We start from the raw sequence: 27,115 nt of genomic DNA, 5'->3' as shown, positions 1-27,115 counted from the left end.
CACCATGGGTGTTTCTCAGACATTAATGCAGGCTGGTCCGGAAAGGTGCATGATGCACACATTTTTCAGAACACTGGCCTGTTCAGGAAGCTGCAAGCAGGGACTTTCTTCCAGGACCAGAAGATCACCGTAAGGGAAGTCGAAATGCCCATTGTGATTTTGGGAGACCCCACCTACCTATTAATGTTGTGGCATATGAAGCCAGACACGGGGCAACTTGACAGCAGCAAGGAGCAGTTCAACAACAGGCTGAGCAAGTTCAGAATGGCTCTTGAGTGTGCTTTTGGTCATTTAAAGGCCCACTGATGCTGCCTATATGGGAAGCTGGACCTGGTCGATGACAATGTTCCTATGCTTATAGCTGCATGCTGTATTGCCATAATATTTGTGAAGGGCAGGGTGAAAGCTTCACTCAGGGCTGGACTGCTAAGGCTCAGCGCCTGGAGGCTGAATTTGAACAGTCAGAGACCAGGGCTATCAGAGGGGCTCAGCATGGGGCCATAAGAGTTTGGGATGCCTTGAGGCAGCAATTTGAAGCTGAAAGCCACTAATATTTGTTGCTGTGCATGGGAGTGTGGTGCTTGTAGTGCTAGGAGGTGATTGTGATTGGTGCAGATGATGCAATATGAAGGTTTAAGATAATTGTCTGTTGCTTTGCAGGGCTCTGTTTGCTTTCAATTAATAGAATAAAGATTGCTTTCAAATCAACACAATTCTTTTATTAAGCAACAACCGGAGGAGAGAGTTAAACAAAAACACACATCAGTACTAAGGGGGATGGGAAAGGGAAGGAGGAGATGGGGTCCCATGACAGCTAAAGATTTGTATATGTCCAGGAATCATATCCAACCTTCTCCTTTGGAGTACAATGCAGTAGGTACTGTACTTCAGCAGGGCTAAACTGCAGAGGGATGAGTGTTGAGTGCAGTGGGTACTAGGAGTCCGCAGTGCCGTCTTGTGACGGGAGGAGTGGAATGCCACAGGTACAGACTGGAGCCACACGGTTGAGAACAGTGTGTTGGTGGTGTCTGAAGGGCGCATGGGAAAGAGTGTTTTGACAGTGGCTGCAGGGGAGGGCAGGTGCCGAGCTGCTCGCTTTGCAGTGCTAGTATCGCCCAGAACATGTGCACTTGGCACTTCACAATGTTTAAGATCTGCTTCGTGGCTTAATTCTGCTGCATTCTCCTTTTGATCCCTCTTCTCCCTGTCCCACCACTCCTTCAATTCCTGTTTGTCAGCTTTGGAGTGCATCATAACATCACACAGAAAGTCCTCCTTAGTTTTTCCTGGCTGCTTTCTAATTCTGCACAGTCATTCTGCTGCTGATAACAAAGAGGGAGGTTGGGCTCCCAAGGTCATATCTGTGAAGCCAAAATGCAACATTTTACAGAAGCAGTATTGTTTGCAACACACAACACTGATTCACTGCTTTAAAACACAACCAGTACTCACGCCTGTCACTAACTGGCTGACCCCAGGAAAGCATACATGAGCCACAAGACCTCTAAAATGGTGAGTGACCACAGGGGCAGGGAAAATCACTCTTCCTGGACCCTACTGTACATGGGGCATGTGACTCTTGGGAAGAGCCAGCACTGTAGGGGGGCCTGATACTCCTTCCTGTCCCCATATTTTCCAGAGGCTGTGATCATTATGGAAGCTATCTCACTGCTGAGGGTGAGCAGGGAATCAAGGGAGGGTCTTCTCCAAGACTGTGGCTTCCGCCCTAGCCCCTATGTGGTTCACCTGTGTGCAGCAATGATCCTTTTCTTCCCCCTCTCTCATCCCTGCCCCTTGACAGCACAGCGGCGTGGGAAAGTTACCGTTACTGGGGCAAGAAACACAGCAGCTCTGCCAAAGAACTTGTGGCAGCGGATTGCCCAATATCTCCATGAGAGTTTTCTGGAGATCTCTTTGACTTCATCACTTCACAGGAATCTGCCTATCAACAGCCTGTTCCACTACTCAGACTAGGAATGTGGTGGTACGTGAATCAGACAGACCCAAGCCTGCTTTCTGCAACCCTCCTGCCCCCAACAACTTGCTTCAGCAATTCACAAAATCAAATCCATTTACCAGGGGCCTCCTCTCCTGTTTGTGCTTCACCAAGATCTGACAGCTGTGACTGGCTAGCCTCCTCCAGGGTAGAAAAGAGCTCCCGGCGGCATGCATCTCTGACCTTTGAGTCATCCTCTACCTCTGGGTCCCCCTCCACATCCTTGTCCTAGATTTCCTCCTCCTGGCTTGGTCCACTCTTGACTGGCATGCGAGCCACTGAAGTATCCACAGTGGCCTTTGCAGTGGAGGTGGGATTGCCACCGAGTATTGCGTCCAGCTCTTTGTAGAACCAGCAGGTTGTGGGCACAACACCGGAGTGGCAGTTTGCCTCCCACGCCTTGTAGTAGGTGTGCCGCAGCTTGTTCACTTTGACCCCACACTGCAGTGTGTCCTGATCATGGCCCTTTTCTGTCATGCATCAGGAAATCTGTCCATAGGTATCAAAATTCCTATGGCTGGAGCGCAGCCGGGACTGGACAGCCTACTCTCCCCAAATGCTGATGAAGTCCAGCAGCTCAGCATTGCTCCAAGTGGGGGATCGCCTGGTGCATGGAGCAGGCATGGCCAACTGGAAAGATGTGCTGAGACCACTGCACACATCACCGAGCAAACAGGAAGGGAACTTTCAAAATTCCAAAGGAATTCACAGGGTGGGGATGATGGTTGGTCAGCTGAGGGAAGGGCAGTAGAGTTCAAACCAATGACCAGAGTGGCAAGAACAGGCATTGTGGGACACTGCCCAGAGGCCAATCACAGCGCTGTAATAGACTAGGGTGTCTGCACTGGCTCTGTGGCATTGTACCCTCAGTGCAGAAAGCTGTACATCTCTTGTCGGGTTGTGGGTATATGGCTTCCCCCCTCCCTTTTTAACAGCGTTACAGCTGCGCAGTTTCTGTGCACTAAGTGGCTTGGCAGCATGTACACTTTGCGAGTTACAATGCAGAAAGGTGCTTTACTGCGCAGAAACTTGCCAGTGTAGACTAGGCCTAAGAGTAAGATTCTAAAGATTTAACTTGAATAAACAATAGCAAGGAAAGTTAGTCTGAAAGATGCCACTCTATCCTTTATTCATCCCATTGTTTAGAAATAGCAGCATAAACAGAATAGGGTATAGCACCAAAAATTCAGAGGCTCCTATAAATACCTAGAGTAGGGAGAAAGTTCATTATCAGTGAAAGACAGCCTTAAATACCTTATGTCAGTTTTCTAGAATATTTTAGTATTTTAATATAGATTTCTTTTTAGTTTTTAATCATAGTAAACTAATTGGAAGAATTGTACTGTTGTTTCTTCCAACTTTAGCTACAATTTCCCTTATTTTACTACTGTAAATCTCTGCTGTAGTGAGCAGTCTGCCCTCTGGTGGACTGAGATTACCTGTAATATTGTCTCTTGCGATTATTTTGTCAGAAAGCCTTTTGGTCATGTGTTGCTATTTAATTTTTTCAAGGATACTTTGGTGTATGCAAAAGTCAGAGGAGCAGGCAACAATGATGACCAATAGGTCTGAGAATCATATTTTTTAAAAGAACTATCTATGGTTTTATTCTGTAATAGATGAAAACTTAGAATGAGGAGCTGCAGGCAGGAGAGTTGAAGCCATATAGGACCTGTCAGTATTTCCACTGTAAATATCAAGCTTATTTGAAATAATATTGAGCTAAATCTAGAGATGCTATTTATTCAGTTAACTTCATGTTTCATTTAATATTTTTGTTTTAGAAATTTTTAAGTTCCTAGTGGTCTAGACTTGGTTTTCCTTTTTGCTGTTATCTAAATTAAAAACAGTTTATACTTGTACATGTATTTATTACTTTAGTTACATAAATTAATATTGTGTAACTTATTTTGGTATCTTAGGTATGACCCTTGACTGAGACTATACCTACTTGAACACCAAATGCAGAGCAATCAAGTGTTAGGGAATAAGGTATGTGTATTTCATAAACATGGACTTTTGAGATCTCTTATCTGCACAGAGCTTGAGTCACACAGGAAAACAGTGATGGCAGCCATATAGTTATGGCTCTACCAAATTCATGGTCCATTTTTGTCAATTTTATGGTTGTAGAATTTTAAAAATCGTAAATTTCATGATTTCACCTATATAAACCTGAAATTTCACCGTATTGTAACTGTAGGAGGCCTGACCTAAAAAGGAGGTGTGTGTGTGTGTGTGTGTGTGTGTGTAGAGGGGGTTTCAAGGTTATTGTAGGAGGAGTTGCGGAACTGCTATCCTTACTCTTGCACTGCTGCCTGCAAAGCTGGGCCCTCAGTCAGCAGCTGGCCCTCTCCAGCCGCCCAGCTCTGAAGGCAGAAGTGCAAAAGTAAGGGTGACATGGTATGATATTGCCACCCTTACTTCTGCACTGCTGCTGGTGGGGCGCTGCCTTCAAATCTGAGCACCCAGCCAACAGCAGCCACTCTATGGCCACCCAGCTCTGAAGGCAGTGCAGAAATAAGGGTGGCAATACCACAGCCCCCTTAAAATAAATTTGTGAACCCCGCCCCTCACAACTCCCTTTTGTGTCAGGACCACCAATTTGAGAAATGCTGGTCTCCCCTGTGAAAGCTCTATAGTATAGGTTAAAAGCATGCAAATGACCAGGTTTCATGGGGGGAGACCAGATTTCACAGCCCGTGAGGCATTTTTCATGGCCATGAATTTGGTAGGGCCCTACTCATGGTATCCCATGGAAGCTGATTCACTTCCTAAGGAGGTGCTTGTATGCATTTTCCTGAAAAGATCAATTATCAGAGGTCATTATTCTCTTTCCAACTAGAAGAGTGAAAGAGCAAGAGTGGGACAGGACCTTGATTTTGTGTCTCATTTGAAAGATGGCTTCCCATTCCCATGCTGGGGCATTGGTTCAGTACTGACTCAGAGGTCTGAGGGCTATGTAAGTATCTTACATAAGGTATTGTATTGTCTTCATTGCACAGGTATCCTGGGTGATCAGAACTTGGGCTTGAGCACCCAAACGTGAGCAGCCGCACTGGAAAACTATACCTGACTTTCTGGATCCTCATTGTTGCTGTATTCCGCTGTTTGTGTTATTGAGACTTCTGGGGGCAAATCCCATAGTTCTTTGTGATGCAGTAGGTTGAGCTGAGCTGATTCTTTTCCAGTAAACTGTAGGAATGTTTGTCTATTTTTTTTTCCTGGGCACATGAGGGGGAAAGTGAGATTGTGGGAAGTAGAGCTGGTCATAAATTCTCCAGTGGAATGTTTTTCCATTGGAGAATGCTGATTCATCAAAACTGAATCATTTAATGGAGACAGTTCTATTTTGATTGCAATGGATCCCAGACATGATGGGGAGCTGAAAGCCTAGGAGACCTCATCCCTGTTAACGCCTTCTACAAATCAGATAGTAATAGAGATGTTTTAAAACAAAAATCTCTCTAAAGGCCTTTCTTGTTCTGTGGCAATATGCTGGATCACACCTTTATTAATGTGTATTCTTCTCTAGGATTTAATGTTATGGTTCAAATATTAAGCTCTCTTGGCTGTTTCCAATCTTGTTTGCAAGCTAGCAAGTCATTTAAAGTTGAAGATGGCCCCAGTGCTCTCCAGCACCCACAAAAGCAAAGCTCCTAATCGCACATTCAAATACAAAAAGAAGAGAATTCTCCCCACCAGCCCTATTCTAAAAAACAATGGATTTCTGGTAAGATGTAAAATAGGCCTGTCAAAGTGCCCTCCCACACTGTAAGGGAGGTGAACTCAGTCCCTTTCTCTTCTACCTCCCCACACCCATTGTAACTAACTAGCTTTCTCCCAGGCAGGGCTGCACAAACTTTTGAGGGTCTGGGTAAAAAAATCGGTAATTGAGGCCCTGGATCCTTCAAAAAACCCCAAGGGTGCTAAAACAATAGGGTAGGCCTGGGGCTGGGGGTTGGAGAGTGAGCCTGTCCTGACTCACCCTGTAGTGTCAACACCTCTTCCATGGGCTTCCTGTTATGACCTGGCACAAGGGGTCACACTGCCAAACCTGAGTGCCACTGTGATCCATGTGTCACGGAGTATGGAGGAGTCCAGCCCTGCACCCCTCTTCCTGGGACTCTCAGTGACTCTCAGCCAGCAAATAAAACAGAAGGTTTATTGGACAACAGGAATGCAGGTTACAGCAGAGCTTGGAGATACAACCAGGACCCCTCAATCAAGTCCTTCTGGGGGTTCAGGAAGCTTAGTTCCCTGTTTGGGATTCCCTGAATTCCAACCACCCAGCCCAAAACCAAAACTGAACTACTTCCCTCCAGCCAGCCCCTTCCTTTTGTCCGGCTTCCCGGGCAAAGATGCTGACCCCCTACCCCCCTACCTGGCTCAGGTTACAGACTTAGGTCCTGTCCCTCACCTAAAGTCTTCCCCGGCTCTCCCATCCCCCACACAGACAGTCCCTACTGCATCACATTTCTTCCCCCTTTGAGACTGAACTGAGCGAGGTCACTTTGCCCAGTGACCTGGGGAAGTTCAGGGCCTCCTTTCCGGGACAACGTGTCCGCTATCAGGTTGGCACTTCCCTTCACACGGACCACGCCCATGTCATAATCCTGCAGAAGCAGGCTCCACCTCAGGAGCTTGGCGTTGGCTCCTTTCATCTGGTGCAGCCAGGTCAGGGGAGGGTGGTCGGTGTACACGGTGAAGTGTTGCCCAAAGAGATATGGCTTCAGTTTCTTAAGCCAGGCACCGTGGCCAGGCATTCCTTCTTGATGGCCGCATAGTTCTGCTCCTGAGATAGCAACTTCTTGCTCAGGTACACGATGGGATCTCTCTCCCCCTTTTCATCCTCCTGCATTAACACCGCCCCTAGTCCTGTGTCTGAGGTGTCGGTGAACACCATAAAGGGCTTGTCAAAGTCTGGGTTTGCCAGAACTGATCCACTAACCAGAGCCTCCTTCAGCGCCAGAGAGCATCCTGGCACTGCTCGGTCCAGACCACCTTGTCTGGCTTCCCCTTCTTGCACAGCTCAGTGATGGGGGCAGCTATGGCGCTAAAGTGGGGCACGAACCTTCGATAGTACCGCACCATCCCAATAAAGACTTGGACCTGCTTTTTGGTTTGGGGGGCAGGCCAGTTTCTGATCACCTCCACCTTGGCTGGTTCCGGCTTTAGGCAGCTGCTCCCCACCCGATGGCCCAGATAAGATACTTCAGCCATCCCCGCCTTGCACTTCTCAGCCTTTACAGTTAACCCAGCCTCCCAGAGTCGGTCCAGCATTTGTTTAACCTGGGACACGTGCTCGTCCCAGGTCCAGCTAAAGACGCGGATGTCGTCAATATGCGCCACGGCAAAACTCTCCATCCCCCTCAGTAGCTGATCCACCAGGCGCTGGAAGGTGGCTGGCTCTCCCTTGAGGCTGAAGGGCAGGTTAGAAATTTGTACAGCCCCAGAGGGGTGATAAAGGCCGATTTCAGCCTGCCGTCTGCATCCAGCAGCACTTGCCAGTAGCCCTTTGTAAGATTCATGGTGGTGAGGTACTGAGCGCCTCCCAGCTTGTCTAGGAGCTCGTCAGGCCTGGGCATGGGGTAGGCATCAGATACAGTGATGGCATTGAGCTTTCGATAGTCCACACAGAACCGGATCGACCCGTCCTTTTGGGGACCAGCACCACTGGTGAGGCCCAAGGGCTGGAAGATAGCTGGATCACCTCCAAAGCCAGCATGTCCCTGACCTCTCTTTCTAGGTCCTGTACAGTTTTCCCGGTGACCTGAAAAGGGGAGCATCTTATAGGAGGATGTGACCTGGTCTCCACCCGGTGGACAGTCAAATTAGTGCGTCCAGGCTGGCTGGAAATCAGCTGTCAGTATAGATGCAGCACCCCTCTGATCTCAGTGTGCTGGGCCAGGGTTAGCTGATCAGAGAGGGGAATTGCCTCCAGAGGGGAACCAGCTTTTGTCCCAGGGAATAGATCCACTAAAGGGTCATCTCCCTGCTCCTCCCAATGTCCACATATGGCCAACACCACATTCCCCCTGTAGTATGGCTTCATCATATTCACATGGTACACCTGGCGGTGATGTGCCCAGTTCGACAGCTCCACCACATAGTTCCCCTCATTTAGTTGCTTGATAACCTTGAAAGACCCTTCCCAGGCAGCCTGGAGTCTTGTTTTTCCTCACGGGGATGAGAACCATCACCTGATCCCCGGTGGCGAAGGCGCGGGCCCGCACCGTGCAGTCATACCAGACCTTCTGCTTCCTCTGGGCTCAGGCTAGATTCTCCCTGGCCAGGCCCATGAGCTTGGCAAGTCTTTCCTGGAAGGTCAGGACATACTCCACCACCGACTCTTCAGCGGGAGTGGCCTTCCCCTCCCATTCGTCTCTCAGCAGGTCTAGGGGCTCCCTTACCCACCTTCCATACAACAGTTTGAAAGACGAAAACCCAGTAGATTCCTGCGGTACCTCCCTGTATGCGAACAGCAGGTGAGGTAAGTACTTGTCCCAGTCCTGCGGGTGCTGGTTCATAAATGTTTTTAGCATCATCTTTAGTGTCCCGTTGAACCTTTCCACCAGCCCGTTGGACTGGAGGTGATATGCTGAGGCCCAGTTGTGCCGGACCCCACATTTCTGCCACAAGGACCGGAGCAGGGCTGACATGAAGTTGGACCCCTGGTCCGTTAAGACTTCCTTGGGGAACCCCACCCGGCTGAAAATGGTCAGCAGCGCATCTGCCACAGTGTCTGCTTCGATAGAGAACAAGGCCACCGCCTTGGGGTAGCGAGTGGCGAAATCTACCACCACCAGAATGTATGTATTCCTCAACTGGGTCGTCTTGCTGAGAGGTCCCACTATGTCCATGGCCACCTTCTGGAAAGGTTCTTCTACGATGGGTAAAGGCCTCAAAGCTGCTTTCCCCTTGTCCCGGGCCTTCCCCACCCTCTGGCAGGGGTCACAGGATTGGCAGTACTGTCGGACATGGGTAAAGACCCCAGGCCAGTAGAAGTTTTCTAGCAGCCTCTGCCTGGTGCACCGGATCCCTTGGTGCCCTGCGAGAGGGATGTCATGGGCCAGGTACAGTAGCTTGTGGCGAAACTTTGGGGAACCACCAGCTGCCTCCTGATCCCCCATGCCTCTACTTCCCCTGGCGGAGCCCATTCTTGGTACAGGAACCCCTTCTCCCACAGGAACCTCTCCTTGCAACCTCTCCTCATGGTCTGTACCGTACTGAGGTCAGCCCGGTTCCTGGGCTTCCACAAGGAAGGATCTTTCTGCAATTTGGCCTGGAAATCAGCAGCTGGGACAGGGAAGGGGACCTGCTCTCTCTTGCTGGCTGGGTCTGAGGCCGCAGCCTCTCTGAGCTGTGTCCCTGGGCATTCCCTCCCCACCAGGTTAGGGTCCTGCGCCTCGGGCAAAGTACCTTCCCCGTTGTTGGGGCACAGTGCTCCTCGCTGACTCTGACTACGGGTCACGACCAGGGCACCCCAGGCGTTACTTGGCCAGTCCTTGAGTTCCCCCCTTAACACCTCCATGGGCAAATGTGGGTGTACCCCCACATCCTTGGGGCCCTCCTCGGCCCCCCACTTCAAGTGTACCCTCACCACAGGCAGTTTGAATGGGATCCTGCCCACGCCCATCAGGGTCAGGGAGGTGTCAGGCACCATCTGATCTGAGACCACCACCTCGGGCTGGGCCAGCATCACCTCTGCTCCCGTGTCCCAATACCCAGTGACCTTCCTCCCATCTACCTCCAGGGGAACAAGGCACTCTCTCCGGAGGGGCAGCCCAGCGCCCACCCTGTAAACCAAAAACCCAGAGTCTGGAGCATCCAGCCCCCCAGAGGAACTGACTTGGGGACCTCTTCCCTCCTTCACAGGTGGTACGCTGCCAGCCCCCCTTTCCTGGGAATGTTGCCCCTCATCCAGCTGGGTCTTTACCCAGTCAACCCTCTGCGGGTTGGGTCTGCCCAGTCTGTCCCTGAGCTTGGGGTACTGGGCCCGTATGTGGCCTCGCTGGCCACAGTGATAGCAGCCCATGTCTCGTGGGTCCCCTCGAGTCGGTCGGATGGACTTGACGCTGGATGTTCCCCTTTGGTGGGGGTTCTCCATAGGCCCCCGCTGGGAGACCCCATGGTGACTTTCTTTCTGCATTGAGGTAGGTCTGCTCCTTCGAGACTCCTCCCTGTTATCCCCTGCCCGACTGTCCACAAATTGGTCGGCCAGCTGGCTTGCATGCTGCGGGTTCTCCGGCTTCTGGTCCATCAACCAGAGCCTCAGGTTGGACGGGCACTGCTCGTACAGGTGCTCCAGTATGAATAGGTCAAGCAGGTCCTCTTTAGTTTGAGCCCTAGCTGTCCACTTGCAGGCATACCCCTTCGCCCGGTTGACCAGTTGTAGGTATGTGACCTCCTGAGTTTTACGCTGACTCCGGAACCTTTTCCAGTACATCTCAGGAGTCAGCCCAAACTGACGGAGCAGGGCCTTTTTGAACAGTTCGTAGTCCCCTGCCTCCGCCCCTTTCATTCGGCTGTACACCTCTGTCATAAACAGATAACTAAGGGTTAATGTCTCTTTCACCTATAAAAGGGTTAACAAACAGTAACCTGAAACACCTGACCAGAGGACCAATCAGAAAACAACACTTTTTCAAATCTGGGTGGAGGGAAGTTTTGGGTGGGAGTCCTTTGTTCTTGGTTTATTCCTTTTCTCGGCTCTGAGAGTGATCTTTCTATCTCCTGGCTTTCTAATCTTCTGTTTCCAAGTTGTAAGTAGAAGGATAGTAAGACAATAGGTTTATATTGGTTTTTTTGTATTTACATGTGTGTAGTTGCTGGAATGTGTTAAATTGTATTCTTTTGGAATAAGGCTGTTTATTCACTTTTTTTTCTTAAGCAATTGACCCTGTATATTGTCACCTTAATATAGAGACTATTTTTAATGTCTTTTTCTTTATATAAAAAAGAGAGCTTTCTTTTTAAGACCTGTTGGAGTTTTTCTTTAGTGGAGACTCCAGGGAATTGAGTCTGCAGCTCACCAGGGAATTGGTGGGAGGAAGAAGTCAGGGGGAAAATCTCTTTGTGTTAGAGTTACTAAGCCTGACTTTGCATACCCTCTGGGTGAGGGGGAAGAGACATTAGATCTCTCGGTACTTGTTTCAAGGACTGGAAGCAGGGAATCTCCTAGGGTCGTCCTGGGAGGAAGTAACAAGGAAACAAGGGGAGGGGGTTATTTCCCTTTGTTGTAAGACTCAAGGCATCTGAGTCTGGGGGTCCCCCAGGGAAGGTTTTGGGGAGACCACAGTGAGCTAGGCACTGTATAATTCCTAGCTGGTGGCAGCAATTACCAGGTCCAAGCTGGTAACTAAGCTTGGAGGTTTTCATGCTAACACCCATATTTTGGATGCTAAGGTCCAGATCTGGGAAAAAATGTTATGACAACCTCCACGCTGTGGAGTCCAGTAAGGGGGTGAGAAACGGGATCCTGTCTGCAGGGTCAACCCTGTGCAGCTCGCAGGCATTCTCAAAGGCCGTCAGGAAGGTATCTATGTCCTCCTCCTCCTTACGCCAGGCCAGGAAGTACTTATAAAAGCTCTTTGTAGGCTTGGGTCCCCCCTCACTCACCGCAGCCAGGGCCCTGCTTCTTCTCAGCCGGGCCAGTTCCAGCTCATGCTGTTGCTGGTTCTCCTCGTGTTTATGCTCGTTCTCCCGCTCCTTCAGTTCTTGCCTCCTTAACTTGAGCTCTTCCCATCTCAGATCCCTGTCATGTTCCAGCCGTTCCCCTGCTGGCAGCCGAGGTCAGGGTGCCCTTGGTATTCACTGGGCTTCCCCCAACCCCTTCCCTAGATATAGGTGGACAGGGTCTCGAGGTGACCTTGGCAGCAGTCTGGCCAGGGCCAGCTCTAGCCATTTCGCTGCCCCAGGCATGGCGGCATGCTGCGGGGGGCGCTCTGCTGCTCACCAGTCCTGCGGCTCCGGTGGAGCATCCACAGGCACGCCTGCGGGAGGTCCACCGGAGCTGCCTGCCGCCCACCCGGCAACTGGCAGAGCACCCCCCGTGGCATGCTGCCCCAAGCACGTGCTTGGCGTGCTGGGGCCTGGAGCTGGCCCTGAGTCTGGCCCATCCCAGCCATGTCAGGCCCTGGGGCCCACGATGCGTCTGCTGGGCGGCTTCCCTCAGGGCCTGAGCTCGGTTCACCCAAGCGATCCTTCTCCTCCAGCTGGGCAATTAGCTGTTCTTTGGTGGACCTCCCAATGTGCAGCCCCCTCTGCTTGCACAGCTCCACCAGGTCTTTCTTAAGGCGCTTAGCATACATCTTCCTGCTGGCCACTCGCCGGCCTGTGCTTTCAGCTTCCCACCGGTTCCAGGGAGACCGCTCATGCACCGGTTCCAGGGAGCCCTTTTTCAGGTCACCCCCTCTCTGCCAGGGTCGAGCTGCAGACTTCTCCGCCCCGGGACTGCTCCTGCAATACCCCCCCCCCCAGGGACCCTGTTACTGCAAAGTCCTTTGCTCTGGTCACACACTCCCTGGGGTTAATCGCCTCCTGAAACCATCGCTCTGTCTCTTCAGCCCACCTGGTCCCTGTCAATCTCCCTTCGTTTTGCTGCTCCCCTGTCACTTACTGCAGGAAGCGCTGTCCATGGGATGCAGTAGATCCCGCCGCTGCCACCAGTTGTCATGGAATATGGGGGAGTTCGGCCCTGCACCCCTCTTCCTGAGACTCTCAGTGACTCTCAGCCAGCCAGTAAAACAGAAGGTTTATTGTACAACAGGAATGCAGGTTACAGCAGAGCTTGGAGACACAACCAGGACCCCTCAATCAAGTCCTTCTGGGGGTTCAGGCAGCTTAGTTTCCAGTTTGGGATTCCCTGAATTCCAACCACCCAGCCCAAAACCGAAACTGAACTAACTCCCTCCGGCCAGCCCCTTCCTTTTGTCTGGCTTTCTGGGCAAAGGTGCTGACCCCCTCCCCCCTACCTGGGTCAGGTTACAGGCTTAGGTCCTGTCCCTCACCGGTCCTCCCCAGCTCTCCCATCCCCCACACAGACAGTCCCTACTGCATCACACCATGCACCATGTTGCAATGCCACTTGGTTTGGGGGTCCTCTCAAACAATGGATCCATGGTAAACTGTAACTCTTCCCCTCCCTGGCTGCCCAGCTTTCAGATGATGGCTCTGAAGCTAGGGATCAACTGTTGGCCTTTTCACAAAGGATCACCAAGGCAACAAACAGCTCAGTTGGTAGCGAGACCTGTAGGGAGCAGGTACACTCCCTTAGGATCCTTTGGATCAGTGGAAAGGACGTGGTTTAGCTTTTGGCCTTATGTTGTACTATTTTGATTTGAAGAAATAAAACTCAACTCTGAAGAGCTGGGACTGAAATCATGCTCCGCTGGGAGGCTTTTTTTTTTTTTTTTTGATCACTGCACTTGCTGGTGAGTTTGCCTGTTGACTTGCAGAACTTTCCAGTTATGACCAAATCATCAAATGCCAAACATGATCTTCAGCTTTCAAGAGGGGCTGCGCAGCTCTTGATTTGGTGCTGTGTGAAAACTACTGAACAGACACAAACATTTGCTTAGTTAGGTTGATATTTTGCTGAATAAGTTCTGTGGAGCCAGTTCATTGCTTTTATCCTTGGGAGGAGAGAAAACATTTGTTTGTATGAATCAGGCTTTGCTTGTTAGCCTGTTTTGCTAAGACATTTACTCTCTGGGGAAATTCACCAAAAAGTCAAACCTATTTTCCCACAGAGTAGCTACTTACTGTAACTCCCTCCTCCTCCTCACTAATATCAGTGTTGCATTGAACCATTATAACTGACCTATTTACCATAACTAATTCGGTTAATGTGATTGGAATTTTACCACATCACAAAACCAACACATGCTTTAGCAATACAGTATTCAGCATTTTCTCTAGTCTCTGGCTACAGAATGAGGCTGAGGTGCACCATGCTAGTGTTTCATGGTAAAGCTTGGCTTGTACAAGCCTGGATCTGTTATTGAGCCTCAAGGATGTGAGCATTACCTGACAGAAGAAAATTTCATTTAAATTTTACATGGATTGATCCAGACTAAATCCTGTTACACAATGTCAACTTCAGATAATATTTTGAAAAGCCCCACATGGATATTATTTCTGAAAAAGTTCAGTTGGACTTGACAACACCAGAAAAATATGATGATGACAATTACCCTGGAATAAGTCAAATATATTTGTATGTGATTAGAGCAATTTGCCACTCCCTCCTGCTGAAGTTACGGGACTGAAACAGAGCCACATATGTAGCATGCTTCCTTCAGACAGCTTCAACCAGCCCTGATACAATGAAACTGTGAAAACCTTGCAGTTGATGATCAGACTTGTTTTCCCTTGGTAGTGCCATCAATAAACAGCAGACTGATATACAATAAAGAAACTTGGCAGACTGGATAGTGGCAATCTTGTTTTGGCATTTACATTGGTAAAAATAGACTACCAGGCCTACCGCAACTCAGACATTATTAATATTATAGTATTGTTGGCTATTGCAGAATCATAAGGCACCCACTGATATACCCTCTTACTTTAGCTGAGAATCTGTCCCTTACTTTTTAATAAAACACATAAAATAGATTTTCCTGAGGGGAGGGCTAAGCCCCCATGTTCCTGTCAGAGCTCGTCTCAGCAATGACTCCAGATGCAAAACAGGGGCAAGCTTTAGGTGCAACTTTTACAATTCCTAGGCACTGCTAGTCAATAAGAACACAGCAACTCTTACAGATTCCAGGCTAGTTCATTTGCTTACACAGTAAGTTAAGTGTTTCTTTAGTTTCTGACACACTTAACAAGTTGTGCAGCAAATATCTAACAAGGACCTCAGTGTGTATTTTAACTCTAGCAAACTCTGGATCAATCCTTTCCACTGGACACAGATTGTTCTTTCTTTGAATTAATAGCTATCCTTATAGCCCAGGATGATTCATCACGATTGCCAATGCATATTAATAGCAGCAAAATTCATTCAGTGCTAGTAAAGGAAATCATGTGTGAATTTAAGTCCAGTTGGCAAGGTAATAAAGGATCTGAAATGTTGTTGGCTGTGCAGCAGCTGTCATTCCATGCCAATCTAAGCCATCATACAGTAAGCAGGTGGCTCTCACACATTGTTTTTACTACATATTTTAATTTTGCAAAGCCTCATTGAAATAAATAGGAAATGTGTTTTTATTGAAATCAATAGGGGTTTTTGTAAGCAAGACAAGCATGTATGTGTTAATACCATGCAACAATCTACTACACAGGAAGAAGACTATAGCAGCTTATTATTCCCTTTGGCTGTAGTTGTATACCAGCCTTAAATAAACTCCCTTATATTGATTAGGGATTTTACATAAATCGAGAAAGAAAAGAAAAGCCAAAGACAGTAGGTATTCCTTAAGAACTTCCTTGTGGTTTAAGTATTGCAGCATCCTATTTCTTATGTTAGACCATCACTGTAATGAAGGCCACTGATGGAGGGCTTTCTACTTTTCTAAGGTTAGTATCTTTTGAGGGTTTGTCTGAGACAAACTTTTGAATCACCATGTCGTGTGATGTTGCTACATTATCATGCTACAAACAAGTTGTACATTGATATACTATATCATGTGCACACTGCAATGTTGTGCTGTGATGCTAACATTTTGTAAGGCCCTCCCCCAAGTTATTTTGGGATTCTTTAATGTCCTGTAGAGTAGGCCTGTGGGATTGAGAATAGCCTTGTCAAGCTATGGTCATTCTTAGTACCTACAATACATCATGTGGGGCTCCAATTCTGAATTTCCATGATTATGTTGGTTTGCTTGATCTTCATTGTAATTCCTTGTGTTTAATTTTATCCTGGATGGGTAGTACGACCATCTCTCTTTGGAATAAGCATTATTTCCTGCTAGGTTCTCCCTATTCCCCCCTACCCATTAGTTTCTCCCTTAGTGAATTATTCATTGGGCTGGCAGAATGTCTGATTCTATCCCTTTCTTCTTATACTCTATTGAGACATAACTGTGGTTGTGGAAGTTATTGGTCATAGATCTGGGAATGAAGTGTATTATGGACTTTCCCATGTGAATTCTTTGCCTTTCATTTACAAAGAGCATTGGGAACAGAACATCATCCCAAAGGGGCATTTAGATTAAAAAAAACAAATGATTAGATTGGGGGAGGAGGAGTAATTGGATTTCCTCCTTTCATTTAGGCTGAAATTGAATCAAGATCTCTCAGTCCAGGCCCATGGCCCTTAATGCAAGACATTCTTCAAAGTGGACCAAAAACTAGTGATTTCAGTAGTACAGTTACTGTCCAGTCTGGCCTTCCTGGTTGCCTGTCCTCTTTTTTTCCCTTGTGTCTCTCCTTTTCTGGGTCCATTTCTCCTCCTAGCTACCTCCTCTTCTACTTCCTCTTCCCCCTTCTTGTTCTTCTTGTTTTCATACCCTGTCTTTCTCCATCCTGTATCCTTCCCCAGTCTTCTCTCATTACTCTACTCTTCTTCTAAAGCCCCATCCTCTTCTGCATATAATTTCCTTTTTCCATCTCCTTCTGTAATTCTTTTTCCTTGGGCATTTTAAAATTCCAGCAGCCTTTAACCTGCATATCATTTTGTGTGTCACCTGATGCTGTCCCTCCGTTTCTTCCAACACCACAAGTGTGACTGCTACTCATGCAGCTTTTGTGTAAATGCAGCTTGAAAACTGAGGGATCAGGCCAGGGATCAGGAGTTTAAAATATTATGTCCTGGTCTAAAATCCAGTCAGCTCCTATAAAATAAAGAGATTAGTGGTAGCAATTACAGTTCACTAAATAATATAATGGATCCTAACAGGATGTGATCAACTGCAATTATACTTTGTGAACACTGAGTGGCGCTAAAGCCCAGATCACTGACAACATGGAGAGTATTCAAAATTCAGGCTACTCACTCAGAAGGCTGCATGTTGTTAGATGTGCCAAGTGGAGGTGGAAATAACTGATAAGACAGGTTTTCTGCAGGAAAACCTGCACTAGGCTACATTATGCATGTCATTCATTTCTCTTCTCCAGTTTAAGTTGTTTGGGGAATTCAAAACTTATGCTGCTGCTAGCTGAGGTATTAGGGTTGTGCGTGTTTGATAGATATTCAGGAATTCTTAAATTGTTCAACCCACCTTCAAGGATAAAATAAGAACTGTTTGGCACTCAGCTCAATCTGAGGCATTTCTCTCTAATTAAACTGATTTATTCATATTTTTGTTAATATTTGCATGTCTCTCCACTTCCTCATTCTAACCTGAAAAGGAGGTACCAAAATGTCAAAGAAATAGTTATTTTTGTGGTAGTTCTTGGGGTTGCCAACTTTCTAATCATACAAAACTGAACACCCTTGCTCTCTTCCTTGCTCCTTTTCCAAGGCCCCATCCCCGACTCACTCTTTCCCTTCCCCTCCCTCCATTGCTCATTCTCCCTCACCCTTACTTTTGCTGGGTTGGGGCAGTGGGTTCGGGTATAGGTGGGGGTGTGGGCTCTGGGATGGGGCTGGGAATGAAGGTTTGGGGTACAAGCTGATGCTCGGGTGGGGGAGGGGGTGCAGGGTAGGGGGTAAGGGGTGGGGTGCAGGAGGAGGTTTGGGGTGCAGTCTCCATCAGAGTGGCGCTTACCTCAGGCAGCTCCCTGTTGGTGGTGCACTAGGGCTAAATCAGGCTCTTTGTCTGCCTGCCTTGGCTCCACGTGGCTCCTGGAAGTGTCTGGCTCCTAGGCATAGGCACAGCCAGGTGGTTCTGCATAGTGTGTGCTGCCTGCGCCTGCAGGCACTGACCCCGCAGCTCCCATTGGCTGTAGTTTCTGGCCCAGGGAAGCTGCAGAGCTAGTGCTTGGGGAAGGGGCAGCGCACAGAGATTCCCTGATTGCTCCTATACCTAGGGGCTACAGGAACATGCCCAAGGCCAGCGCAACCCATTAGACAACCTAGGCAGTCGTATAGGGTTCTAACATTTAGGGGGCAGCAACTGCAGCGGCCAGACCTTCCACCGCCTCTGTCAGGGGGTGGCATTTTGGGGGCGGGACCTTCCGCTGCCTAGGGCGACAAAAAAGCTGGCAGCGCTCTTGGATGTGCCAGCCACTCCTGGGAGCCATGCAGAGCCAGGGCAGGCAGGGAGCCTGCCTTAGCCCCACTGCACCGCCGATCAGACTTTTTTAATGGCCCGGTCAGCAGTGCTGACTGGAGCTGCCAGACTCCCTTTTCGACCTGGCTCCTGGCAACCCTAGTAGTCTAGATTAGTCGGAAACTTTGAGGATGAGCTTGTTTCTCAAAGTTTGGCTGTTTGAGAGACAGTTTGAAGAAGCATTCGAAGTTTTGAGTGCTTATTTGAACCAGGCTAATCTTCTGAGTCACTTTGTTTGCTCCTTTCTGCAGCTGATACGTGCCAACTTACTTAAAGTGGCAGGTCTGAATTGATAGACCTTAGCAGGGTCTGTGGCCTGTTCCCCTATGAGCCCACAGAGCTCAGTGGCAGAAAGACTGCATCCCCACCCAGGAGACAAGAGCTGGAAAGCTAATAAGCCTGAAATAGGGCCAAAGAGCCAGTGTGAAGCCACTGGGCTATTGCTATGCTTGGATTGGTTTATCCTGGAAGGGGTGAAACTATATGCAACCCATCTGGAGGGCCAAGTCATGAGAAGTAGACTTGGACGTGGTTTGGATTTTTCAAGTCCTTATTCGTTATTCAGGTTTATTTTATACAACCAAAACCAGAGGTAGTTTGGATCCAGGTTGTGATGGTGCATACAGACCCCATATTGGCTGGGAAGGGGTTATAGAGAGCCTGTTGGCTTAATCCGCACGGCACCATTATCCTTGTTAGAGGTCAAGCCTGGAGGGAGGAGTTAAGAGGAAAAGCCCAGCTCAGCAGTGGCTGACTGAGAGAACAAGTGGACAACCTCTTGTGCTAGCTTTGGGCAGGAAGGCCTGGTTGGGGCCAGGAGCTATCCAGAGATTAGTTGAAATCAGAGCCTCCCTGGGGAAGGTAGCCTGTTGCAGGACATTTACACTTGCTCTGTTAATCGCTTCTCCTTTTGGAATCTGCAGAAGAAATGACCCCAGGAAGGGGCTGTAAGAAAGAGCTAGAGAAAGACCAAGGGAGGAAAAAGCAGGTCTGAATTGATAGACCTTAGCAGGGTCCGTGGCCTGTTCCCCTATGAGCCCACAGAGCTCAGTGGCAGAAAGACTGCATCCCCACCCAGGAGACAAGAGCTGGAAAGCTAATAAGCCTGAAATAGGGCCAAAGAGCCAGTGTGAAGCCACTGGGCTATTGCTATGCTCAGATTGGTTTATCCTGGAAGGGGTGAAACTATATGCAACCCATCTGGAGGGCCAAGTCATGAGAAGTAGACTTCCAAAAAGTCCAAAGACTCTGCAATGCCACACCCAGCCACGAGGGGGTGCACCAGCAGTGAGTTACCCTTCTACAAAATCCCATGTATCCAAAACACACACGTTTGGGGCACAGTTCTGTGTCCCCCTCACCCGCTATAGTCTATTTTGGCTTACCTCTACTGTAAGCACAGAGTTCCTGTGACTTGTTCATGAGATTTATGATATGCTAAGAGTTAAACGCTTTGCCAGCACTGAATATAGAAACTAAATCCTGAAGTTTTTACTCATTCCCAATTCAGACAAAACTCCCAGGATACGGAGAAAATTGTACTTAATAATATGTCTAAAAACTCCTTAGGATTCAAGTCAAGGCATAATTTGGGCAATGTAGTCAGGGTTAAAATGGCACTGCTAGAATATACTTGCAATATGATGTGAAATATAGCTCATGTGGGCTAAAAAGTGTGCAATTCTAGGGACAAACTGCCAACTTCATATGCACAAAGTTATGACCTTATTAATTATATAACCGTATTAATACACTCTTGCATAGGTGTCCCTACTACTGTTTTTTTCACAACCTACTGGAGAAGGGCTGTGGTTTGGCAAATAAGGATATTTACCAAAATCACGCCTACACCTCTCTTTACTCACTCCCTAGCTGTTTATCTCCCTGTAAGGCCACTCATCACCTTGCCCCTCCGCCCCAATATACACCAAATTTATTTAACTTCTAAGCACTTTAACCCAACTCCTTAATGCTTTCTGAGGCCTGCCTTGTGTTTTAGCCCTTCCTAGGGAGAGAGGGGATTGGAAAACAGACCTCTTTCTGTGAATGTATTTTCTATATCACTTTTGCACTTGAACACTTACATATGGCATATCACAAGTATATAAATTTCATTTAGTTTTCATGCACTAATCAGAGTGTGCATTATCAATCAGAGCAATACTTTGCTATCATACTATTTTATTTCTCTTCACAGCTGGCAGATGGTATAGAGCAGATGATTCTATTAGGTGCAGAAGGCTTTTAAGGAGGGGGAGTATAGTGGTACTCATTGCTTTTTGCCACCTTGCATTGCAGCCTTAGCCCACTTGTTCACACCATTTGGTGAGTCAGATAAGAACAACTTCCAGCTAAGAGAAACCGAGCCAGCTGGAAGGTTACGGCAACACCTGGAAGAGCCTCTCTTTACAGATATTAAAGCCAGGCCTACACTGGGGTCACTGGGTAAAAAATTTCCCTGTCCTAACAATGCTTCAGCTGAACCAGTGCTCAAATTAGAGGGGGAATTGTTAATAAAAATTTTGTAATCAGAAAATGCCAAATAGTCAAAACTGAAACTTTTATGGAAATATATTGGTGTGGACAAAAATTCACTGGAAAGTGTCTCAGGATAGAATTTCTATTCAGAATGTGAGAGAGCAGTCTATCCCTAAACAGTTGTTAGCCTGGTGATTAAAGCACGTGCCTGGGATGCGGAAGATCTAGGTTCAAGTCTTTGCTCAGAATCCAGGATTTGATGCTGGGTCCCCCAAATACCAAGTGAGTGCTCTCACCACTAAGCTATTGGCTATTTTGGGTAGGGGTGTGTATGTGTCATTTTTGTTCTGCATCAGAGTGAACCTCAACACTTTTTTGGAAACAGAATTTGTTTTCTGACTAGCCTTAGTTACAGCCAGTGGGAATCATAGCTTAGACATGGCTATGGTGTCCTGAACAGATTTTTAACAGCCTTGACAATGGTTCTGGCTGAAGAAGTCCTACCTTCTCTAGGGTTACCATTGACTAACAGTAGCTCAGTATTTTGGGGTTAAGTTCCTCAGTGTAGACAAGGCCTAAGTCTCTGATATGAGTCTTGGCTATAGTTAGGGCCCTATCAAATTCATGGTCCATTTTTGTCAATTTCACGGCCATATGATTTTAAAAAGTCATAAATGTCATGATTTCAGGAATTTAAAGCTGAAATTTCACAGTGTTGTAATTGTAGGGGTTCTGACCCAAAAAGGAGTTGTGTGGGGCAGGGGGTCGCAAGGTAATTGTAGGGAGGGCTGTGGTACTGCTACTCTTACTTCTGTGCTGCTGGCGGCAGCACTACGTTCAGAGCTGGGCAGCAGGAGAGTGGTGGCTGCAGACCAGGAGTTCAGCTCTGAAGGCAGAGAACCACCACCATCAGCAGCACAGAAGTAAGGATGGCTTGGGATAATATTGTCACCCTTACTTCTGTGCTGCTGCCCACAGAGCTGGGCCCTCAGTCAGCAGCTACCACTGAAGGCTGCAACGCAGAAGTAAGGGTGGCAATACCATACCCTGCCATCCTTCCTTCTGCGCTGCTGCTGGCGGTTCTGCCTTCAGAGTTGGGCTCCCGGCCTGCAGATGCTGCTCTCTCGCTGCCTAGCTCTGAAGGCAATGCAGAAATAAGAGTGGCAATTCCGCAACCCCCCTAAAATAACTTTATGACCTCCCACCCCAGCAACTCCATTTTTGGGTCAAAACCCCCAACTTCAGAACATTGGTCTCCCCCATGAGGTAAAAACATACAAAAGACCAAATTTCACAGGGAGAGACCAGATTTCATGGTCCGTGACAGGTTTTCATGGCCGTGAATTTGGTAGCACCCTAGCTATAGTGTTGCTCAGCTCCCACATGCTTGCAACTAGTTCAGCCTTGTGAAATGGAGGTTGCTGCTGTCTGTCTAAATTTTCTCAGACTGTCTGGTTGCTAGTGTGCAGACTCAACAAACACAGCTGATGACCACTTTAGTCTTTTTGTGCAGTATGTGTGTGTTCTGTGAAATGCAAGGCTTAGTAATAGGTGTGATTTTAAAAAAGGAAAGATGGAAGGTGAAGACCCGTGGAGGGGACATGTGAGAGTGGATGGATGATTAATAAGCTGTGGGTCTTGGATTTAGACTCTACAGAAATTGGTTTTTTTTAATTGTCATACTATCTCCACAATGTATGGGGATGAAAGAATAAACTTTATATCTCAGCTATATGGATTATGCTGAACAAGAGTTTAGGCTTCTGTTTTGGTCCCCCCTGGATAAAAATCCTGGGTCAAATATGCAAGGGGGAGGATCATTCACACTTACATATTGCTGCCGCAAGTTAGTTGACTGTAGTGTCATCTTTGTCACAATTCCTAATGCAGAGTGCTGCATGTTCTCTGATGTTGGTTGTTCTGCAGCTGGTGCAGGTTAGAACATCAGACAGGACCATTGCACAGGTGTTCTGAGAGGCTGGCATATCCACTTTCTGACTACCAGCCTGTCTGTCTATGGTGATATGACTAAGATACCTATCCCTTTCTTGTCCTTGCATGTTATGTGCCAGATATCTGTCATTCAGTGTAGGGCTTCAAAAAGCTATGGAGTTGCTGTTTCAGAAAGAGTGCAAGAAAGATCTTGCAAATTTTGGTAGGCTGAACTTATGTGATTTTATCATGATTGCTGTAAACTACAACAGATGGTAACAGTATTTAGTATCTTCCTCTTCCATATCTTCACTGAATTCTTGTTCATTTCTTTCCTGACAGTGAAGTCTGCAAGTTCATTAGTAGTTGTTACATCTACAACAGACCCACTTCTAGAGTATTAAGTGGTAGATGAGAGAGGCAAATAGAGAACTGGTACTTGATGTTATTTAACAGCATGAATGGCTTTGTTAGCTTTGTGATCAGCGCTGATACTGTGCTTTTGTCTGAAGTAGATCTCTTTGGAAAATGGTAGGCATTGTCTTTTAAAGATTTTTGGCAGAAATTAAAAAACAATCTTTTACTGAAAATGTATCTTGTGCCAAAAAATAACTGAAATTTTACCGAAAACTGTTTTGTTTTCAATTTTTAAAAAAATTCTCTTTTTGGTTTTTCAGTTTTCTTTAAAAACAAAAAAACAAAATGTGAGACTTTCTTTTTTGGGTGGAAGTAGAAGGCCCGTGTTACTGGACCTTACACCTGCTAGCTTCCACTCGCTGGTCCCTTAGCAGTACAGAGACTGAGTTCTGTAAGCTTTCAGAGTACAGTGTCTGACGTCTGTTAGGTTAAGATTTTAACTGATCCATAGACTGTATATTCAAGGTCCCATGTCATATGTGATGCATCAAGTCCAAATTATGTGGCAGAGAACCTTAGCTTTTGCTCCCACAAGCCTCCTCCCTCTCTGCTCCAGTACAGTTCAATCAGCACAGATTATCATCTTTATCAGTTCATTGTTACCCTCGCATTTTCACTTTTTTAAAATGTACTGCAAGTTTTGTGTTTTGAAAATGCATAGAAGATATCCGAGGAATCCTGGAGGTTTTGACAGCTTGGCAGGAGATGACAGGTCACTCCTGTGTTTTTAGCAACAGAGGGCAGAACAGGCTGATTGAGCTTAGAATAGGTATTGCAGAGAATAATGCACCAGGGTGGCAATGGATCAGTTGGTCCAGTCTCTCCCCTCTCTAACTCCTATGATTCTGCCAACACCATGGCACTTGTAAAAATGGTAGATATATTAGGTTATATGTACATATTGGATTATGTGTCTGCATTTTTCCTTCGTCCTACTCTAGACATGCAAAACTACAAGTATATATTAGAAAAGTTGTTTTTTACTTATCTATGTGGTTAAAAGTAGGCCTTTAATATTGCTGAATTAGTATTTCTGTGGGTTTCTGTTTAGCTGGGAACACTCTTTAATTATGCAATTTTCTGTGTTATTCAGATGAGCGATTAGTATTTATTTGAGATTTCTCGCTGGAGGGTGTGGAATTCAAACTTTATATTCATATTTAGTTTTTGTTCTAGATCAAATGTGAACATTATGTTCCCTCTTAATGGCTTGGCGGGAAAGATGTCCTGATTGATAACTCGCTCTTTAGTGTTTTGTAAATGTAGTTTTGTTGTAGGAGGTACTTGAATTGATGGGGAAGGTATGAGTGTCTTGCATTGTTATGGATGGACCTTTTACTTATTGACTGTACTGGTTATTTATTTCCATGAGAACCCCACATGCTTTTTATTCATCACAGCTCCTTCAGTCTTTTCACAGTAGATAGACCTCTAGGGAAAATGTGTTAGTCATATACTGGGTAATTGCTAGTTTTCCTCTATAAATAACTTATCAGGATCTCTTTATTTTACACTCCTCTTTTGTCACTCTATCAGGGAGTTACTAATGGTATAGCTGTGAATAGAAATTCACATCAAAAGGTGTCATACTATGATTCTATCTTCCTGGAGATTTATATTTTGAATATATAAAGAATCACTTTATCATATGATGTAAATCAGTCCACTAAGTACACTTATGGTGTGTTGTGACAAAGCATTAGCTAATTTAATTTTAACGAGGGTGAATTATATCTGGTTCTTTTTTTTTAAGACCTAGAATTTCACCCTGTTATCTCTATTTGTCGTGAGAAGTCTGATGTCATGAGAACACTAAAGATACACAGATTATCCAAACCAACTTCCATCAGTTTGCTGCATCATTGGTGTATGTGGAACAAACTGAGGATACTTGTTTGTTTTTTCCTAGCTATTCCCTATTAGTGTATGGGTGGTGTGTGGTTTTATTTTATTATTATTATTATTATTTTATTATTATTATTTTAACATATATGGTGAAGAGATGTTTTCAACTGTTTTTAGCTTTTATTTTAAAAGAAGCTCTGAAACTTTTTTAGTATGATTAGACTTCATGTTACAAGATCGGCAATCAGAAGCAAGGACCTCTGATACATTGAATTCTTTTTGTATTTCAACTAGATTACATAGGTTGTTGGGTTTCCTCTTACTACAATCACACTGATTGGCACAAAGCTACTGAGATTATACTGGGAATGGACACTTGGACAGATGGCTTCAATTTACTGGAGAAGAGTGCTGCAGATAACAATCTTGCAGATATCCAGTACAGTATGTATTTGTCCGATACAAGCATCATAAAATGTAACCCAACCATCTGATACATAATGTGAGGTTGCATGCCCTAAAATAAAGGACTCTAAATCTAAAGTAAGTGTAGAAAATAACAAGAGCTATAAATGTTAATGACCACAGCTTTTGCTCCTCTGGGATGTACTCTTCTTCTGTGGTCTCCATAAATAAACAGAACCAATCCTGGTGTTAATACCTACACTACTGTTGTTGCTGCTACCTTTTCAAAAATATGCCTCATTAACACAAACAGCCACAAAGCAAGATCCTGATCTAGATTCAAAATATTTGTGTGTTTTCAGCCTTGCTGCATAGGAAAGTTCTTACGGAAGCTCTCTCTTACAGCATACACACTGATCTGGCAAAATGTGTCCAAGAAGACTTAGATTCAGGTCCTTTGAGTGGCAGAGAAGACACGCTAAACAACTTTCCTTCCCCTTTAAACAGCTGATGAAAAAAATGTAGATGAGCTGCCTGATCTATTGCATAGGAAGAACAATATGCATGAGTGACAAGACATCAGTTGGAGGAATATAACACTGTGGAAGCTACAAGACAGTTTAGAAATAAGCCATTACAACACAGTGAAGTAGATTCTTCACATCCCACTGCAATCAATATGAAAGTTTAATTTTAATGGCCCCACCTGGTGGAGAAAACAGAGTAATAGAGTTTAAGGCCAGAAGGGACTATGGTATACAGGAGGTCAGACTAAATGATATAATAGGCCACCAGTGCCACACAGCACCAGTACACTAAACCCAACAACCAAAATTAGACTAAAGTATTACAGCCCACAGGAGACTAGACTATATGTAGCACAGGAAGAGGAGAATAGGCCAGAGGGGGGCAAACTAGGGCCACACCCGGCCCGTGGGACCCTCCTGCCTGGCCCCTGAGCTCCTGGCCTGCGAGGCTAGCACCTAGCCCCTCCCCTGCTGTCTCTCCTCCCCCACAGCCTCAGCTCACTGAGCCACCAGCGCAATGCTCTGGGCGGCGGGGCTGCGAGCTCCTGGGGCAGAGCAGCTGCAGAGCCTGGCCTGACCCGGTGCTCTGTGCTGCGCAGTTAGGGTGACCAGATGTCCCGATTTTATAGGGAGAGTCCCAATATTTGGGGCTTTTTCTTATATAGGCTCCTATTAATCCCCCCCCCATCCCCTGTCCTGATTTTTCACACTTGCTGTCTTGTCACCCTATGCGCGGTGAGGTGGCTGGCTCCAGCTGGGCGGTGCGGCTGTACCACCACCAGCCACCGGTGCTCCAGGCAGCGTGGTAAGGGGTCAGAAATCGGGGGGGTGGATAGAGGGCAGGGGAGTTTGGGGTGGTTGTCAGGGAGTGGGGATGTGGATAGCGGTCGGGGAGTCAGAGGGCGGGGAACAGAGGTTGAATGGGGGCAGGGGTCCTGGAAGGCAGTCAGGAAAGAAGGGGGTTGAATGGGGCAGTGTGGGGGCAGTCAGGGGCAGGGTTCTGGGGGCGGTCAGGGGACGGGGGGTGGATGGAGCAGGGGTCCTGGGGGAGGGGCTGTCAGGGAATGGATGGGTTGGATGGGGCAGGAGTCGGGGGCGGGGGCTGTTGGGGCAAGAACCAGGTGGAGTCAAATAAGGGGCGGGGCCAGGCCATGCTTGGCTGTTTGGGGAGGCACAGCCTCCCCTAACCGGCCCTCCATACAATTTCCAAAACCCGATGTGGCCCTCAGGCCACCCCTGGAATAGGAGGTAGGCTTTCTAATAAAAACAATTTCTGTCAGAAGGAAGTGGCCTCTACCTCACATTCTGGAAGGGCATAATGATCTATTGTGTAGCAAGGAGTCAACAGTTTAACTCCT

At 46.9% G+C, this 27,115-nt stretch overlaps 1 protein-coding gene across 1 annotated transcript in view; it reads left to right on the top strand.

Annotated features, from left to right (window-relative positions):
• Nucleotides 1-27,115, top strand: part of SLC4A10 (solute carrier family 4 member 10) — a 331,078-nt gene that overhangs the window by 28,531 nt on the left and 275,432 nt on the right. The window contains exon 2 of the mRNA XM_050969205.1: nucleotides 3,919-3,988. Coding sequence (XP_050825162.1) covers nucleotides 3,959-3,988 — 30 coding nt within the window. The 5' untranslated portion in view covers nucleotides 3,919-3,958. The remainder of the gene's footprint in view (nucleotides 1-3,918; nucleotides 3,989-27,115) is intronic.

This window comes from Gopherus flavomarginatus, chromosome 10 (genome assembly GCF_025201925.1).
Source record: "Gopherus flavomarginatus isolate rGopFla2 chromosome 10, rGopFla2.mat.asm, whole genome shotgun sequence".
NCBI classification, from domain to species: Eukaryota; Metazoa; Chordata; order Testudines; family Testudinidae; genus Gopherus; species Gopherus flavomarginatus.
The sequence above is the reverse complement of the archived record's forward strand: the minus strand, read 5'-3'. Positions and strand labels throughout refer to the sequence as shown.